Source organism: Macaca mulatta, chromosome 5 (genome assembly GCF_049350105.2).
Source record: "Macaca mulatta isolate MMU2019108-1 chromosome 5, T2T-MMU8v2.0, whole genome shotgun sequence".
NCBI classification, from domain to species: Eukaryota; Metazoa; Chordata; class Mammalia; order Primates; family Cercopithecidae; genus Macaca; species Macaca mulatta.
The window spans coordinates 46,416,731-46,433,388 of record NC_133410.1 but is presented as its reverse complement, the minus strand read 5'-3'; the positions used below and the strand labels follow the sequence as shown (position 1 = coordinate 46,433,388).

Sequence of the window (16,658 nt, the reverse complement as noted above, 5' to 3'; positions counted from 1 at the left end):
TGAGTCTTGTTTACCAATGTAGCATCAGAGCCTAGCACGGAACCCAACACACAACTGGCACTCATTCAATAAACGTTTATTGAATGAATGTCTGAAGGAAATCCCTTTACCAATCAAATGTTTTTAGGATCTCACTCGGTCTCAAAGATCCATAGGAACATATAAGGCAAATACTGAATCATGAATGTCACAAATACTAAGGTTATAATTTTGAACACAAAACATTATTCAAGAATCATTGAGAAAGTAGCGTGTTATGCAAGAATTGGAAAATGTTCATTCTTATCATGGAATCATTGTAACTATAGAACTACAAGAATTAGCATACACCCACACACTTTAAAATAAATGTATAAGGAAAAATATCATTGGCCTAATTCTTTTCTCTCCTAGACTCCTCGCTCCCCTGAAATACCTATGATATTAATATTTTATAGCACACGGTGTTGTAAATACTATCCTAGAAAACAGATGAACACTGTAAAATAGAGTGAAGTGAACAGCCTCAGCTAGGAACTTGTTAGAAATGCAAATTGTGAGGCCACACCTTATGCCTAGTACTAAATCAGCATATCGAGGTGTGGAGTTCAACAATCTGTATTTTAACAGATATATCAGAACCACTTCCCTAAACCGATCATCAAAGTAACTTTTGATTTCTCAAGAATCTTGTCAAATAGTCTAGTTGCCAAGACATAACCAACCTTAATTATTCGAGTAACTTATCACCACTTGCCCTGACTTGCAATGACATAGTGTTTCTGCTTTTTAATACTCTGACAATTGTCCTTAAGAAACTAACATAGTGATTTGTTTCACTGTTGAACCTATTTGAGTGAAATTGCTATCTTCTAGGGTTCAGCACATATTACCTGCTTCCTGGACTACCTAACTATTCCTGCAACAATTTGACATTAATGAGCTTATTACTATCATGTTTTGCTGTTGTTTTCTCCAATTTTCATTCAAATGAAACTCTAATTAACTTTTCTGCTTTCCATAAATGTAGTCTTGAAAAAATTAAATCTCATGATAGATAAGCCTGATCCAGACTTTTTCTCTTACTATACTGCCTAAGGCTTTATTTTTCTTAGGATATTTATTCAATAAGGAATTTTCTCATTCTCCCTCGAGCTACCTTTCTTTGTGTGGATCAATCTTCATTCTTTAGAAGAAGAAATATTCAGATTCATTTTTATGAGGATAACTTTAGAACTAGGGCATTAAGTAATACCAATTTCTCTTTGCCTTTTTTTTTTTTTTTGGCATGAATCCCATTTCCCAAGCAAGAATCCAAGTGAGAAATTATTTCATCTTTATAGCAGATATCATTCTTCCTATGGAATATCTATCCTCTGGCTATACAGTATTGTAAACCGTTGTTTAAGGAAGTTATGTTCAAGTGGCAACAATTTTTATATTTTTGTTTGTATTAAAATGCTATTTTATACATAATAATGACTATTGTCATTATTGAGCACATTCTATTCTAGAGACTGGGAAAATGACTTACAAGTATTATTGCAATTAGTACTCATTAATATCTTTACCTATGGGGATATATGACTTGAAGATGATATTACTAGAAGATGTTAGAACCAAATGTGAACTCCAAACTTTCTGATTTTAAGTTTCATGCTAAACTCAGATTGTGCTAAACCCAGATTGTGTTCCCGAGTCTAAAATCTATGTTAGCCATATTGTCATTATGCTCCCACATTTCTCTTCTGCCAAAACACCTATGTGCTTCATGAACTAGTCTTATTTAGATACAGGAAAGAGTCTCAATAGGGGCCATTGTCAGAAGCAAAGGGAACCTCACATGGAATGAGTACTTTCATGAGATAGTCGCTTTGCTGAGCGTCTTATTTCAGCAATTTCATTTGATCGCTATCAAAATCTTGCCTGATGGTTGTGGTTGCTACTACTGAGGAGTTAAATAACTTGCACAAGGTTGTACAGTTAGTAGGTGGCAGAGCATAAGTAGCTGTTACTTATAAAAAAGTTTGTCTTTGATTCCAATCAGTAGTGGATGGTGTGCCTTTTGATAAAGGTGACATGAATCATTTTTAAAATTATTTACTGGTATCCTCAACTCTCCAAGGATACAGTCCTTACAGCTGTTATGGTTTTTCTCTTCTTTGCTCCTGTGGCCACACTTCCCCTTTTTAACAGCTCACTTCTTTATAGAAGCCAATCAGATGGTGGACTATAAAATATCACAAAGGTTAAAAACTTTTGTGTCTCTGCATTGCCTGTTGTAACAGTGTCCAGGGGTGATGTATATTTAAGAAAGGTTCCTGGTAAGTAATTAGGGTTTCTTTTTGCCTGTAAGTAAACACTGCTTTCTGGTTTTGTTGTGCTTTGGTCTACATTTTTTTTGTAGAGATTCATTATCTCACTGAAAATTTAAGATGCTTGTAGAAACATGATATATCATATCTGTATTTACTCTGTAATTATCTAACCATCCAAGCCTGTAAAATTGGTAATTATTTTTTCACACTTATTCACTTCATACCCGCTAGGTCCTGTTACAGAAGTGAAAACTGACATATATGTCACCAGCTTTGGACCTGTTTCTGATGTTGAAATGGTAGGTATTTTCGAAGTTTAATTTACCTTTTGAGACTTGAAGAAAACATGTAGAAAAGAGGGCAATTAATATTTATTTCGTTGTCAATCACGCAAAGCCAGAAACCCAAAGAACCCCTAATTAAACTTAAGAATGTATAAAGAGTAAGACATTGAATCTCATTCAATTTGCATTTCAGCTGTAACATTTGAGTGCTTGTTGATTTAGGGTCATACTAAACAAAGAGAAGAACTTTCCTATTACTGGTTCCTATAGCACAACCTGGGGTGTAGCTTTTTTTATTTTTGTTTTGTCTTTTCTTCTTCTTTCTTTCTTTCCCTTTCTTTCCCTTTCTTTCCTTCTTTCTTTCCTTCTTTCTTTCCTTCTTTCTTTCTTTTCTTTCTTTCTTTCTTTCTTTCTTTCTTTCTTTCTTTCTTTCTTTCTTTCTTTCTTTCTTTCTTTCTTTCTTTCTTTCTTTCTTTCTTTTTTCTTTCTTTCTTTCTTTCCCCTTCCTTACTTCCTTCCTTCCCCTTCCTTCCCTCATTCCTTCCTTCCTTCCTTCCTTTCTTCCTTCCTTCCTTCCTTCCTTCTTTCCTTCCTTCCTTCCAGATGGAGTTTCACTCTTGTTGCCCAGGCTGGAGTACAATGGCGCAGTTTCTGCTCACTGTAACCTCCACCTCCTAGGTTCAAGTGATTCTCCTGCCTCAACCTCCTGAGTAGCTGGGATTGCAGGTGTGCGCCACCACGCCTAGCTAATTCTGCGTTTTTTAGTAGAGACAGGGTGTCTCCATGTTGGTCAGGCTGGTCTCGAAATTCTGAGCTCAGGTGATCCTTTCGCCTCAGTCTTCCAAAGTGCTGGGATTACAGGCATAAGCCACCACGCCAGGCTGTTTTTTCTTTAGGAAACTATTGAGGGGGAGAAAATTAGAGATGATAATTAGTTTCAGTATGAACTAGTTGTGTACACTATTTTGTAGTTTTCGTTGTATTTAGTATTTCATGCTGATCTAATTGCTTGCTGCCCTTCCCAGCCCTTCTCCCTCCTTCTCATTCATGTTTAAGAGCTTAGAATACCAAGCACTGGTCAGGAAGAATTCATTCATACAGTTGTGCTATCTTATATTAAATATACTTAGTTTACATGACAAAAAACTTACTTTAGTTTATTCCTTGATCTAAAGCTCCTAGTAATTCGAAACCCTTGAGTTATTTGACTAATTTTAATAAACTTTGTGAAAATAAAATATCTTTTACACATATTACTTTGTCTTTAAAATGCCTAAAATTACATGATTAATTATGCATGATACTTTTTACACATTAACTGATTTTTGCTATCTGGTCTAAAGTAAAACACAACTGTACTACCTGGTACTGGTGGTTTTCTTAAATTATAGCAAATGTGTTATTAGATAATGAGCATGTGTGGTAATTTATTTATCTTATGAATGCAGAAGATGAAGGCATCAGGATGAATAAAAATTACTCTAATTGCTGAGAATCTTTTTGCTCCATTGATTCAAGATCATTCCTGCTCCTATTAATTTTATTTGCAATGGTCTTTTTTATGAGCATGAAGGAGGACAGAATGTAATGCATTATTTTCACATACTTATATGTAGTCATTTGTGACTTAAATATGTTCCAAAATAATTGCCCTAGGAATACACAATGGATGTGTTCTTCAGACAGACATGGATTGACAAAAGACTAAAATATGATGGCCCCATTGAAATTTTGAGATTGAACAATATGATGGTAACAAAAGTATGGACCCCTGATACTTTCTTCAGGAATGGAAAGAAATCTGTCTCACATAATATGACAGCTCCAAATAAGCTTTTTAGAATTATGAGAAATGGTACTATTTTATACACAATGAGGTAATCTTTTTTTTTTTTTACTTGTTCCCTTTCTTTTTTATTCTTTTCTTTCCTTCCTTCTTTCTTTCCTTCCTTCCTTCTTTCCTTCCTTCCTTCCTTCCTTCCTCCCTCCTTCCCTTCCTTCCTTTTCTTCCCTCCTTTCTTCCTTCCTCCTTCCCTCCCTTCCTTCCTATTTTAGAATCTAAAATCATAATTATTTTTTTAAAAGGGTTGATTTTATGTAATTGCATTTTTCATCATAGACTCACCATAAGTGCGGAGTGTCCCATGAGATTGGTGGATTTTCCCATGGATGGTCATGCATGCCCTTTGAAATTCGGGAGTTGTAAGTTATAATAAAAATTTTGTTAGAATTTATGATTACCTCATGCAAGTTGATATTTACATATGTATTTTATTTTTCATAATCCAACATTTAAGTCATGGTCCATAACAAAAACTGCCTGGTTTTATTTATGGAGATTTCATTAACTATTATTTTATAATAAAGAAATAAAAACAACCTCCTTTCCCCACAACAAACAAAAACCTATTTAACAGATAATCTAAGTACTCTTAGTCACAATTGACTGGTGATCAGTGGTGAAATTTAGGGACCTCTGAACTCTACGTGTTGGTAGTGTTACACAGAAAGTACAAATTATATAGATAAATATATATCTATATAATTTATTTAATTATAATATATATCACTTTGGAGAGAGAGAGAGAGAAAGAGAGATAGATAGATAGATAGATAGATAGATAGATAGATAGATAGATAGATAGATAGACAGACAGACATTCTATTGTAAGCAGAGTCCTTCATAGCCAACTTGGAGGAAATCCTTAAAAGGTTCAGAGCTTCCTGACATCGTATAGCTTGAAATGACAGAAGCAAGCACTGCTGGTATAACAGTGACTGAAGCATAGCAAAAGCATGGTAGGGGTGTGGTCTGAGATAATATAATGCCTTATATACCACATTAAGGAGTTTGTATTCTATCTAAAAGCTATGGGAAGCCTTTCAAAGGTTTGATGAAACAATGCAGCTTTCTTTGACATTTTACAGTTCCACTTCTACTTTTTTTAGAATGGGTGGTAGAGAGACTGGAGTGGAAGCAGCAGAGAAATGGAGGCTGTTGTTTTAGTACAAGCAAATATGGCAGTGGCTTAGACTAGGATGGTACTAGAGGAGAAACTGTGAAATAGATATGTTTGGGAAATTTTGTAGAAAATGAAGGCAACAGGATGAGATGAATGGATAGAAAATAATATGAGATTCCTTCCTTAAGGTCCCTTCTCTGAGATGGCAGCAAAATGTGATTGCCTTTTCTAAGGTCTGCCTCACATTTTCAATTCAATCAGAATCTACCAAAAATAGATGCTGGCTTTTACTATTGCTTCAGATTCTTAGTTGCACTGATTTTGAAACTGTTGCCTGCTGTTATCATCGCTCATTGCTTAACTTAATGAGAATCGACAGTCACTATTCTTTTTATAACCCCTAGTAATCACAATATTCAGTGGGCTAACTTGAAGCCAGGGAAAGTAATATGTTCTCTTACCAATAATTTAATGAGAGAAGATAAAGACAGAAAAATACATAGACAGTGTGATCTCATTGGGGCCAGAATTAAAATCCATTTGTGCTGTAATCATTCAAATTTTACCCAAATTAGTTCTCACGTAGAGGAAGTCCTTTTCACTCCCTGCATCCCAACCTCTAGTTCTCAGAAAAAGCTCTCTTCAGAAGGACTTGAACATAGTTAGTGTTCAATCAGAGTTGATATAAAATAAAGAAATTGCACATTGGAAGCGGATGTTTTTGGATTGGGAATTAAAAAGAGAGGCACACCATACTCAGCAGGTAAGGATTGTTAATTACTCTGGAAACAGGGAAAAATAACACTATTTAAACCCCCATGCTTACAGTTCAGAGGAATTAGAAAAACCAGGAAAGAAAAGGTCATTCTAGCAATGTAAGGGTAGCCAAGGGAAGGATACTTAATTTGCAATATCATAGACAAGAACATAGTATACAGAGGCTGTAACAGTTTACTGAAGCGTGAATATATTTCTGGAGATAAAGGCTGACAGATAATATAACTGAATGATGCTAAAATGACAACACAAGCCTCATTGTTTTGTAAGGTGCTCGTAAGTGTCAACTTCTTTCATAGAATGAAATGATTCCATTGAGGAGCTACTATGCTATAGCCATTTTAGGATGGTTTGGAGGGAGGTTGGCACACAATCCATTTTGGTTCTTTTGAACTTTCTTGTGTGTGAGCCAAGCTGTCTGTTATGGGTAGACTGGTAAGCAAGCAGCTGGTCTCCATTTGAACAGAGTGCCAAATAATAGAAATGGGCTTAAATTGCCACTGGGAGAGATTTGTTTAAGATGGAAGGGGAAATGTCCTGATTGTAAGAAATTAAAGGTAGTGGAATTGGTTGTATAATTATATTCCCTGGACAGCTTTACAAAAAACATAGCCAGTTGTCACCGTACAACAGTCCCCAAACACAGGGATATTGCCCAGAGGCAGAGTTTGGAAGAGGTGACCCCAGGGGAACACTCCTAACAATAGAATTTGTTTGGTTTTGTTATTGTATTATTACAGGCAGCATACGGTACGTTTCTAAATAGCAGAACTGTGTTAGGATGGTATTGGTCAAGCACTGGAAGTGAATTAGAAGTGAAAGAAGTAAGAGCTTGACAGTACGGTTTTGGTAGTTTAATATATCTGCTTTTGAACTGTTTATCCTACTAGCATGGACACACATCCAAGTGTATTGGTGCATATGTAGCATTTTAGATCCCTCAGTTTTAATATCTCCTCCTCCAATTATTTGGCATAAAAAATAAATGCTGTTGAGTTGCAAGGGTATTTACTTAATCTCTAGTTTTCTAAGTTTTAAACATGTTTGACTAAATTATAGTGAACGTTGTTTTCATTTATTCCATCTTTCTTGAACAAGTACTGTTTTTAAGTGTTGACCACTGATGCAGATGAAAAAGGAGCATTGACTCTAACCACATTCTGTGCTCTCTTTTAGATGCCTATCCAAAGAGTGAGATGATCTACACCTGGACAAAAGGTCCTGAGAAATCAGTTGAAGTGCCGAAGGAGTCTTCCAGCTTAGTTCAATATGATTTGATTGGGCAAACCGTATCAAGTGAAACCATCAAATCGATTACGGGTGAGATGTGTAATAATTAAAGCTGATATGCTACTTGGTGTTAGCAATAGAGTTTTCTCCTGACTTTTTCGTTGAAATAGTTATTTATTTTTTTCAGGAGAACAACAAACATTTTCCAGAAATAGAGTTGATGCATGAGTTACAGCTCATAATTTCTTTATATTTATAATCTTACTTTAGTTTAAAATAAATTCCGATTTAGTAAGATGCTAAAAGTGAGTTGGTTTTCTTATTCGGAAATGAAAGCCAGTAATCAAATATGTTAAAATTATTTTCACAAAATTATGTGGTAGGAAGTCTGATCTTGTTTTTTGTCTTTGCTTTGTTTTTGGTTTTGGTTTTTGATGATTTTTGTGGGGCTTTCCAAAAATTTTATTTTATCTTGCCCAATTTTATGGTGTCACCTTCTCTTGTTTTCTGAAAGTAAACAAAAATCTCAAGCTTAATTACAAAGTATATTATGGGTGTACATTAAAGTTATTTCATGAATCGGGGGGATGCTTATTATTGATGATTCTTGGTCTCTCTTTTCTTTTGGAATGTGAATAGAAAGAATTACAGCATTTAGTTTTTAATCATTTTTAGTGGAAAAATTAGCTGATTATTGCTTGTTCTAAGACTGTTCCTTACATACACATGTCACCAGAAAAAAATATTTTTGATGATAGTTATCTTAGTTTGTTTGGGCCATCGTAACAAAACAACACAAACAGGGTGGCTCAAAAACAACAGAAATTTACTTCTCATAGTTCAGGAGGCTGACAAGTCTAAGATGAGGTGCTATCAGATTCAGTGTTCTATGAGGACCTATTTCTTTGTTCACAGAATAGTACCTTCTATGAATAAGTCCTCACATGGGGACCCCCAAGGTGTAGGGAGTGGGTGTTCACACTGGGGCCTCTTTTATAAAGGCACTAATTCTATTCATAAATACTCCATCATCATGGTTTAATCACCCCAAGGCCAACCTCTTATCATTACATTGGCTATTATGTTTCAACATTTGAACTTTGAGGACCACAAACATTTAGGCCATAGCGATAGCTAAACTTTATTCAGCAATTACCATGTGACGGGCGCCCTTCTAAATTCTTTCTATGTATTTTTTCTCATAACCATCCCATGAAGTGGATACCACCATAACATTTATTTTATACATGAGAAAGGTTTAAGTACAATGTGTTTGCCTAAGTCGTATAGCTAATAACTGGCAAAACCAAATTTCAAATCTAAGTGTTAACTTCTGAGTTTGTGTTCTTAAAAAGGTGTTGACTGAGAGATACAATGCTAAGATTGCATTAGTAGAAAATGAGTAGTTTTAAGATCTGGAGTAAAGATGTGAGATAATGAAGTTTTTGCTTCTGTTTTAAGAAAAAATTGATAAAGCAGTGTTGTGAAGGGATGATGAAGCTAAAATAGTCAAACTCAGAGCAGTGAGAGGAATGGTGGTAGTCAGCGGCCTCCGGGAGGAGGAAACAGGGAGATATTAGTCAAAGGCCATAGTATTTCTGTTATATAAGGTGAATAAATTCTAGATATCTACTGTATAGCAGAGTGCATATAGTGAACAGTACTGTATTGTCTACTTAAAAATTTGCTGAAAGAGTAGATCTCAAATGTTCTTGTCAGAGAAGGTAATAAATAAGAAGGAGGGAACTTTTGGGGGTGATGTATATGTTTGTGGCATAGATTGTGGTGATAGATTAACGAGTGTATACTTATTTCCAAACTCATTAAGTTGTATACATTAATATGTACAGCTTTTTGTATGTCAATCATACCTCAAAAATTGGTTAAAAATTAAACATAAATAAGATAAAATGGAAATTTATTATGGATAAATAAAATTAATATGTAAGCCTTTGTTTTAAAAAAGGAATTTAGCCCACTGTCTCTACTATTAAAACTGCTTTGTATAAGTCACAGTAAATTTCCATTACTTTTATCTTTATGACACCTGTCATGACTGTTTTCATTTTGAGGAAACCTTCTTCACATCAGTCATGAAACAATACAGTAGCTTTCTAAGAGGGCACTTTGCCTCTCATCTGTCTAAGAAAATACATTTTTGGAAGGGCATTTATTTTCCAGTCTGCAAGTGGGATATGGAACACAACTGGTAGGATGTGAGGTTTCTGAATGCTGGACTCACGGTTTGTGAATAAGGCCACTGCTTCCTAGGTAACTTTTTTGACATATTATTTTGAGATGTAACAGTAAAAATACTTATCAACAGCTACCAGAAATCAGGTTTTTGTCTAAATGCCAGTAAAACATGCTTGAACTCAGGGGTGTCATATATGCCTGTCTGTTATACACGTCTATATTTTTCTTCATATAAAGAACATTTAGAAATTCACCTCTTTCCTAAAACTAAGGTAGCCTCTCTCTAAGCTTGTGATTGTGTATGAAATCTATATATGAATGAAACATATATATTTATATATAAATAAAATATGTATCTTTATTCTTTTCTAAAATTAAACTTTGTATTTTCATAAATGGGTGTGTATGTGTCAGTGGCTGTGTATGTGTAACTGTGTGCATTTCTATTTTTTTCTGGTGGTTTTCCATAGAAGTTAGGTCTAAATGTTGTTTCTAAAAAATGCTGAAAATGAAAGCTAATTGCCTTAGCAATATTAGATCATCAAAATAGAAAGCACTACAGAAAATTTTAAAAAGTTTTAGCCCAATTTGTTAAATTGCTTAATCATTACATGGAACAAAGTGTTTTTCTGTATAATAATGTTCAATATCATTTTCTCCCTCGTTAGGAAACTACATACGTATTGATGTTTGTGAAGCTATGCACAAAAGAGAATTTCTTTCCTTAGAATACTGTTTGTTAGTCTGAAATATGTTTAAGAAGTCATTGACTAACTGCCTGCAGAACCGATAACACATTTTCCTCCTGTTTTCTTGGCAGGTGAATATATTGTTATGACGGTTTACTTCCACCTCAGACGGAAGATGGGTTATTTTATGATTCAGACCTATATTCCATGCATTATGACAGTGATTCTTTCTCAAGTTTCATTCTGGATAAATAAAGAATCAGTTCCCGCTAGGACTGTATTTGGTAATTGCAATTCATTTCTTGGGTGTTTCTGTTCACATTACATTTTATTCGTGATTCATGGGATATTTCTAAGAAAATCTTAAACCCTAATACATCAGGCTATCCTGAATAAGGAATCATATAGGCTTTCATTTTTATGTAGCCAGTACAAAGTAGTAAAGCCTGGGGAGATTCAGGCATCCTTCCTTTCCTCTGGGGCCATGCATCAGATTTCCCTTGTTGAGCACCAGATAGGTGTAGACCAAATGTGAATCTGGACATAATCTCACTTTCAGTGATATTCTTGGGCTCCTAGTAGAATGCTGTGTAATTGAATTAAAATTATATCTGCGTGTTAAAATGAAATGCATTGGCAGCTTAAAATAAAACAAATAAAAGTCATGGCTGAATGAATATGAAAGCCTTAGAATAATTTAGCTTTTAATGAAGTGGACCAAAATGCAAATGGTTTAAATGCATTGAATTGGGAGGTATTATGTGCTTAGTTTATAAGCTCATCTACTTACATACTTCTTTTTTTCTAAACATTGTTCTTACTTTTTGTTTTTATTGTAGCTTCATATATACTGTATAGTATTCTGAACCATATAAAGTTCAGAGCGTATGAGTTTACAATTTTTATTACACTGTATTCTACATATCAGTCATGCTTTTAAATAGTAGAATTTGTTATAATTATGTTTATTTTAATGTCTTTCTCTATTATTTCTCTGTTCATTGTGAGTAACAAAAGCACTCAGTAGTACAATAAGAAGAAAAACGATCAGAATTGCTCTGGAATTGTGGTGTAGTCCTCACAAGAGTGCCAATTCCTCTTTGCTTTTCTACCTAGTAGGATCACAGCCATGGTATAATATCCCTTATCACACAATAGCTGAAGAGATGCTGGTGCAAATGAACTAAATAGAATGGGAACTTTTCATCCTACCTCCCCATCCTTTTCGAGAACTGTTGATTAGGGGGTCTTAGTGTCTTCAATGGATCTGAAATACTCTATAGATAGCTATCCTCCCTTTAATCTTAGGTTTCTTTAAGAATGTGTTGGAGTATGAGGATGCATTACAAAAATAGAAAAAAAAGTATTGGAATTATACTAGAGAAACTCATATCGGGGGGCAATGGTGGAGGGAGGGTGTGATCTTAGGAAGGCAGTGAGGAGGTATAATGGTACCTTAAAGAGTTGTGAGGGTTCAATTAAAGAATAACTGCACAACTCAAAGTGTTGAATAAAATTTAGCTCTTAAATGTAGATTTGAAAACAGAAGAGAGAAAACAACAAATCTAAACTGTGGGTGTCAGCAAGTCTAGGTTTAAACCCAAATCTGCCACTTATTTTCTCCATTCATAAGATTGTGACAATACATCTCACCTTCATAGACTAGTGAGGATTTAAAAAATTATATATAGTACTCAATATAGGGTGTCTGGACCACTTGGTTCATATTAATTACTTACTCCAATACTTCTCCAATCTAAGGAAGATAGATTTTGTTCTGATTTAGTTTTCTTGACTTTTAAGTGTTTTAAAGAAAGCATAACTTTCTAGTGTGTACTATTGGATGCTCTGCTAAGTTCTTGATGTTCATTATCTCATTTAACACTCAAGCTAATTTTGTGTCTTCACACATCATCTTTTGAAGCACTTTGACTAGGCAAGAAGTATCTACTGAGGCTGAGCATCCGAAGTCTGTTAACTTTTTCTTGTAAAAAAAATATAAACATTTCAGGAGCTACCCTCATTAAAAATTAAAAAGAAAACACAGAAGTTTCTACTATATCTTACAAATAAAAAAACTCTTGTATACATATTGTTTTTTAAGAAAAAATGATCCTGAAGAGCGTATAGAACAGCAATTAATGATCCATCATAGGTGCCTGTAATCAAGGGGTGATGGTGCCATAAGTGCAGAATGTGGAGGCAAAAAGCCTAGCTTCTTACCCAGGGACTATCACTTATTAGCTGTGGACCTTCAGTAAGTTACCTTTGCCTGCTTCCTCATGTGTTAGAACAGGATGAATGATTGCATGTACCTCATAGGACTGCTCTAAGGATTAAATGAGTTGATTTAGAAAAGCACTTGAAATAATGCAGATGCATAGAAAATATGATTTAAGTGTTATTTATTAGTATGGCATTCCATGCTACTATCTACTTCATTTGAAAATCATTACTTGATATATTAATGTGACTACCTGCCATATATTATTACTATTGTGATGGCTTGATAACCTTTTATTTATTTCTTGATTGATTACAACCTGATAGCTACTGTTCATCTCACTTGTCCCCAAATAATAGAAATTTCCAGTGGTGCGGTGAAGACTAGTATTGATTACAGCTGTACTCACCCAACATTTCCTATCCAAATAAGACATTTTAAGAAAACTAAGTAGCAAGAAGTAAGGATACTAGTAGTACCAAAGATAAACAGATTTGCCAAATATTGTTAACCTTAATAATTACTCAGTAAAGTAGTCATTATTTTCTATAGATAAGGAAAATGACTCAAACATATTAAGAAACTTCTGTAAAGTCAAATTGTAATTGGTGGACCCAAGACAATTTCTATCTAACTTTGACAACTCAGTCATTCTGTCTTCACAGGAGGTGTGGGGATGTGGGGGCTTGTGGAGAATTCCAGAGCTGCTGAGTGAGATTATATGGATATGTGCTAAAGATACTTTGTGGCTGGTTTTTTTATTTTTTTTTAATTGGAAATTTGCCCATCTTTTGTGCCCATGTGCCAAGATATTGTTTTTAGTTGAGCAGAGAAATTATGTCAGTAATTAAGTGTTCAAAGACCTAAGATGTGTCATATTGATAACTATTAGACTATCATTGAGGGTCTATGAAGGTACTTTCTTAGGAAAGTTAAGTTTTAAGTATTTAGGAGGAAATTAGAAATCTATTTGCATATGAGATTTAGGTAAATATTAATTCTGGGCAAATTTTTTTCTTCCCTAACTCTTATTTCCCTTTCCACTCATAAGAAGATAATTTGTTGGGTCAGAGACATCATTAGAGACTGTACAAAAACAAAACCAAAAAAAAAAAAAATCAGTGTAATGAAAGGAGCAGAGTGTGCTAAAAATCTCTCCAAAGACCTTCTATCTCCAAAGCTGTATGCCTCTAAGTTTTCTAATTATTCCAGTATAGTAAAACATTAAACACAAGTAAATGCCAGCTGGCATATCTTAATCATTGCTATTTCATTTTCTAGGAGTGGCCAGCCAAAAATTCACTCTTGTGTACAGTCTTTGCCTACTCTTACACATCCTCACTCAGCTTCTAGGCCAGCCAATATGGTGCATATTCAGCATGCTAAATGCAGGGAATGGCATCAATAATTGGATATATTTTTTCAAATGTCGCTTTTAAATGTGTTCAGGGTAGGTGCCGGCTAAGCCATACACGACAGATGAATTGTCTTCTTGGATGCAGAGGAAACATGGATTCTTATTCTGAAGAGTTGGTTTCTGTTTGTTATTCCACTGGTTTTCATTTAATCAAATGTTCCACTTCAGACCAAGTATAATAAGCATACCCTTGTCACGGCAGTTCTTTCTTTAAATTTTAACACCAGGAGAGATAAATTTTAATGTCGAAAGAGGTGACAACATTTAAATACTTAGCCGAATGTTTGTGCCAGCTAATTTCCCAGTTTTGCCAGTGTCATAAAGTAGGAACCATAGTATCTGGAGGGCTATTCTACAAACTTTAAAATCAAATTGATTGAAAATAATGCAAGATAAGTGGAAGGTAGCCACCTATCCAGCATGTGTGTTTGTGTGTGTGTGTGTTGGTGTCCACATCATCATTTAACTCATGAACTTGGTGATCTATCCTCCTAAACAATTGGAAAGTAATTATTGAATTTATGGGTCAATAACTGCATTAGTATTCTGTTTGCTTGACATTGGTAAGGGCATTCACATGATAAGAGGAGAAGATAAAGACCACTACTTCTGATCACCAAGAAAAATAGTCCTATTACAAAAAAAAAATAGTTCAAAGTGACATAGGGAATCTTAAGTTGCTTATATTTGAATTTGAGTATCTTTTTTGGTTATCACAGTATGGTCTCTGTAGAATTTTCTGAGTACTGAATAGTATTATTATTTATACTGTACTGTTCATATTTTATTCTAACTGCTTTTAGCATTGTTTCTATGACATTAGAGGAAAAATATTGCTTACATATCTGAGAAAGTTATAGAACTTTTTTGAATTCTTAATACTCCATTAAATTTAAATTGTTATGAGCAAGAAAAACATTTTAATCTATCATCAAACGTAGCTAAAAATTTTCAGTTATTTTATTGTTTATTCATATATCTCACAGCCAACATGGGAATGGTGCCACTTTTCTGAGATTCAAAATGAAGGCCTAAATGTTCCAAGGTCTCTTGCTGAAATAAAATCCAATAAATTCACAATATAGCATTTTTATAGATATTTAGATATTTATATATTTGAATAAATTCATTTTATAATCTATTTTAGACTAATAAGAATGCTAACAATGTCACAAAATATTTTTAAAAGGGAATACAACCAAATTCTCAAGTTTCTTTCTCTGTGTGGGGTCTCAGATCTTTATAAATGCTGTGTAGCTCATGTGCTGCACAGTTGCTCCAATTTTTCATGTCCTAAGCATTGAAGATTTAGAAGAGACTGGATTTCAGAGAAAATGGATTGGTGAGGAAGTGGAAGAATGAGTTTTTATTTCCGTGGATTTATCTTGTGCCTAGCACTATGTGAAATATAAACCTGAAGCAACCTTAGACTTGTCTGCCCTCAAGAAGACTATGGTTAATAAAGCTGTGGAAATGAGGGTTACACACATGTATCAGTTAAGGAATAGTAGTAGGCAGAATACAACAAAATTCTGAATTGAGGAGACCTATTATTTTCCCCAAGTCAAAATGTTTTATTCCTTCAATATTGCACTGGACTCATTATCTCTTTGGTTGAACATGCATTACTTGCCTTTCAGCTGGGGATTGGTATTGGAATATGCAGTTTAAATGCCTTCAACATCATTGTTCTATTATTATCATCATCCCCATCCCCAAACATGTTGTTTGTCAACTTCAGGAGCTATCCTAGTCATTATGTAGAATCAGTTTAAATGGATGTAGTAAATCCTCGCAAAAATTTCCAGACTTAACTGTATAATATGGGTTAGACAGACATATATACATGCAGAAATGGACAAGTGCCCAAATATTAGCATTCTTAAATAACGCATTACTCTATAGTACCAGTGGCAAGGAGAATTTTTCTACTAAGAGTGGAAACTGACTTTTTTTCCAAGCTAAGGAAAAAGCATTCCTGGATGTGGTGCTTCAGAAGACTATTGATGGAGGAGAAGTACTTCTGTTCTTTTTGCAAATATTTTCCAGCCAGCTGTGAACTGATGGGTAGTATAGGTCCAATATTTATAATGCCAAATTGCTCTGGAAATCTATTCGTCCAGTAATATAACTTTATTGTTTTATATATATGAGGCTTCTGCACAACTAGTAAATTTAGTATTTTAATTCAATAGATAATGTTTAAAGATAAGAAGACCTATGTATAATTTATGCCTTTTCTGGCAGTGGTTCTCAATAGCAGTGGTCCATGCTTGACTCCAGAAATTCTGATGCTCCAATTTAGGAGGACAGTGTTCCTCACTTCCCATTCCTAGCTGAGAGTCAGCGCTTCAATGAGTTACTCTTCCTGATAGGTGTGTGTCTGTTGAGTCCGGTGGGTGTGTTGGCATAGTTTCCAGTATCATCCCACTGTGCGCTAGGTGCCTTACACACTTTAAACCTTTATAGAAAACCCAATCGGTAGGTGTCAAATAAAGACCAAAGAATTTTCCAAATTCAACGCAAGACTTATTAAGCAATTGTTAGAAAAACTAGGATTAGAACCATATCTTTCTCTCAC

At 34.5% G+C, this 16,658-nt stretch overlaps 1 protein-coding gene across 1 annotated transcript in view; it reads left to right on the top strand.

Annotated features, from left to right (window-relative positions):
* Positions 1-16,658, top strand: part of GABRA4 (gamma-aminobutyric acid type A receptor subunit alpha4) — a 68,484-nt gene that overhangs the window by 11,949 nt on the left and 39,877 nt on the right. The window contains exons 3-7 of the mRNA XM_001101231.5: positions 2,529-2,596; positions 4,238-4,458; positions 4,701-4,783; positions 7,498-7,641; positions 10,568-10,720. Coding sequence (XP_001101231.1) covers positions 2,529-2,596; positions 4,238-4,458; positions 4,701-4,783; positions 7,498-7,641; positions 10,568-10,720 — 669 coding nt within the window. The remainder of the gene's footprint in view (positions 1-2,528; positions 2,597-4,237; positions 4,459-4,700; positions 4,784-7,497; positions 7,642-10,567; positions 10,721-16,658) is intronic.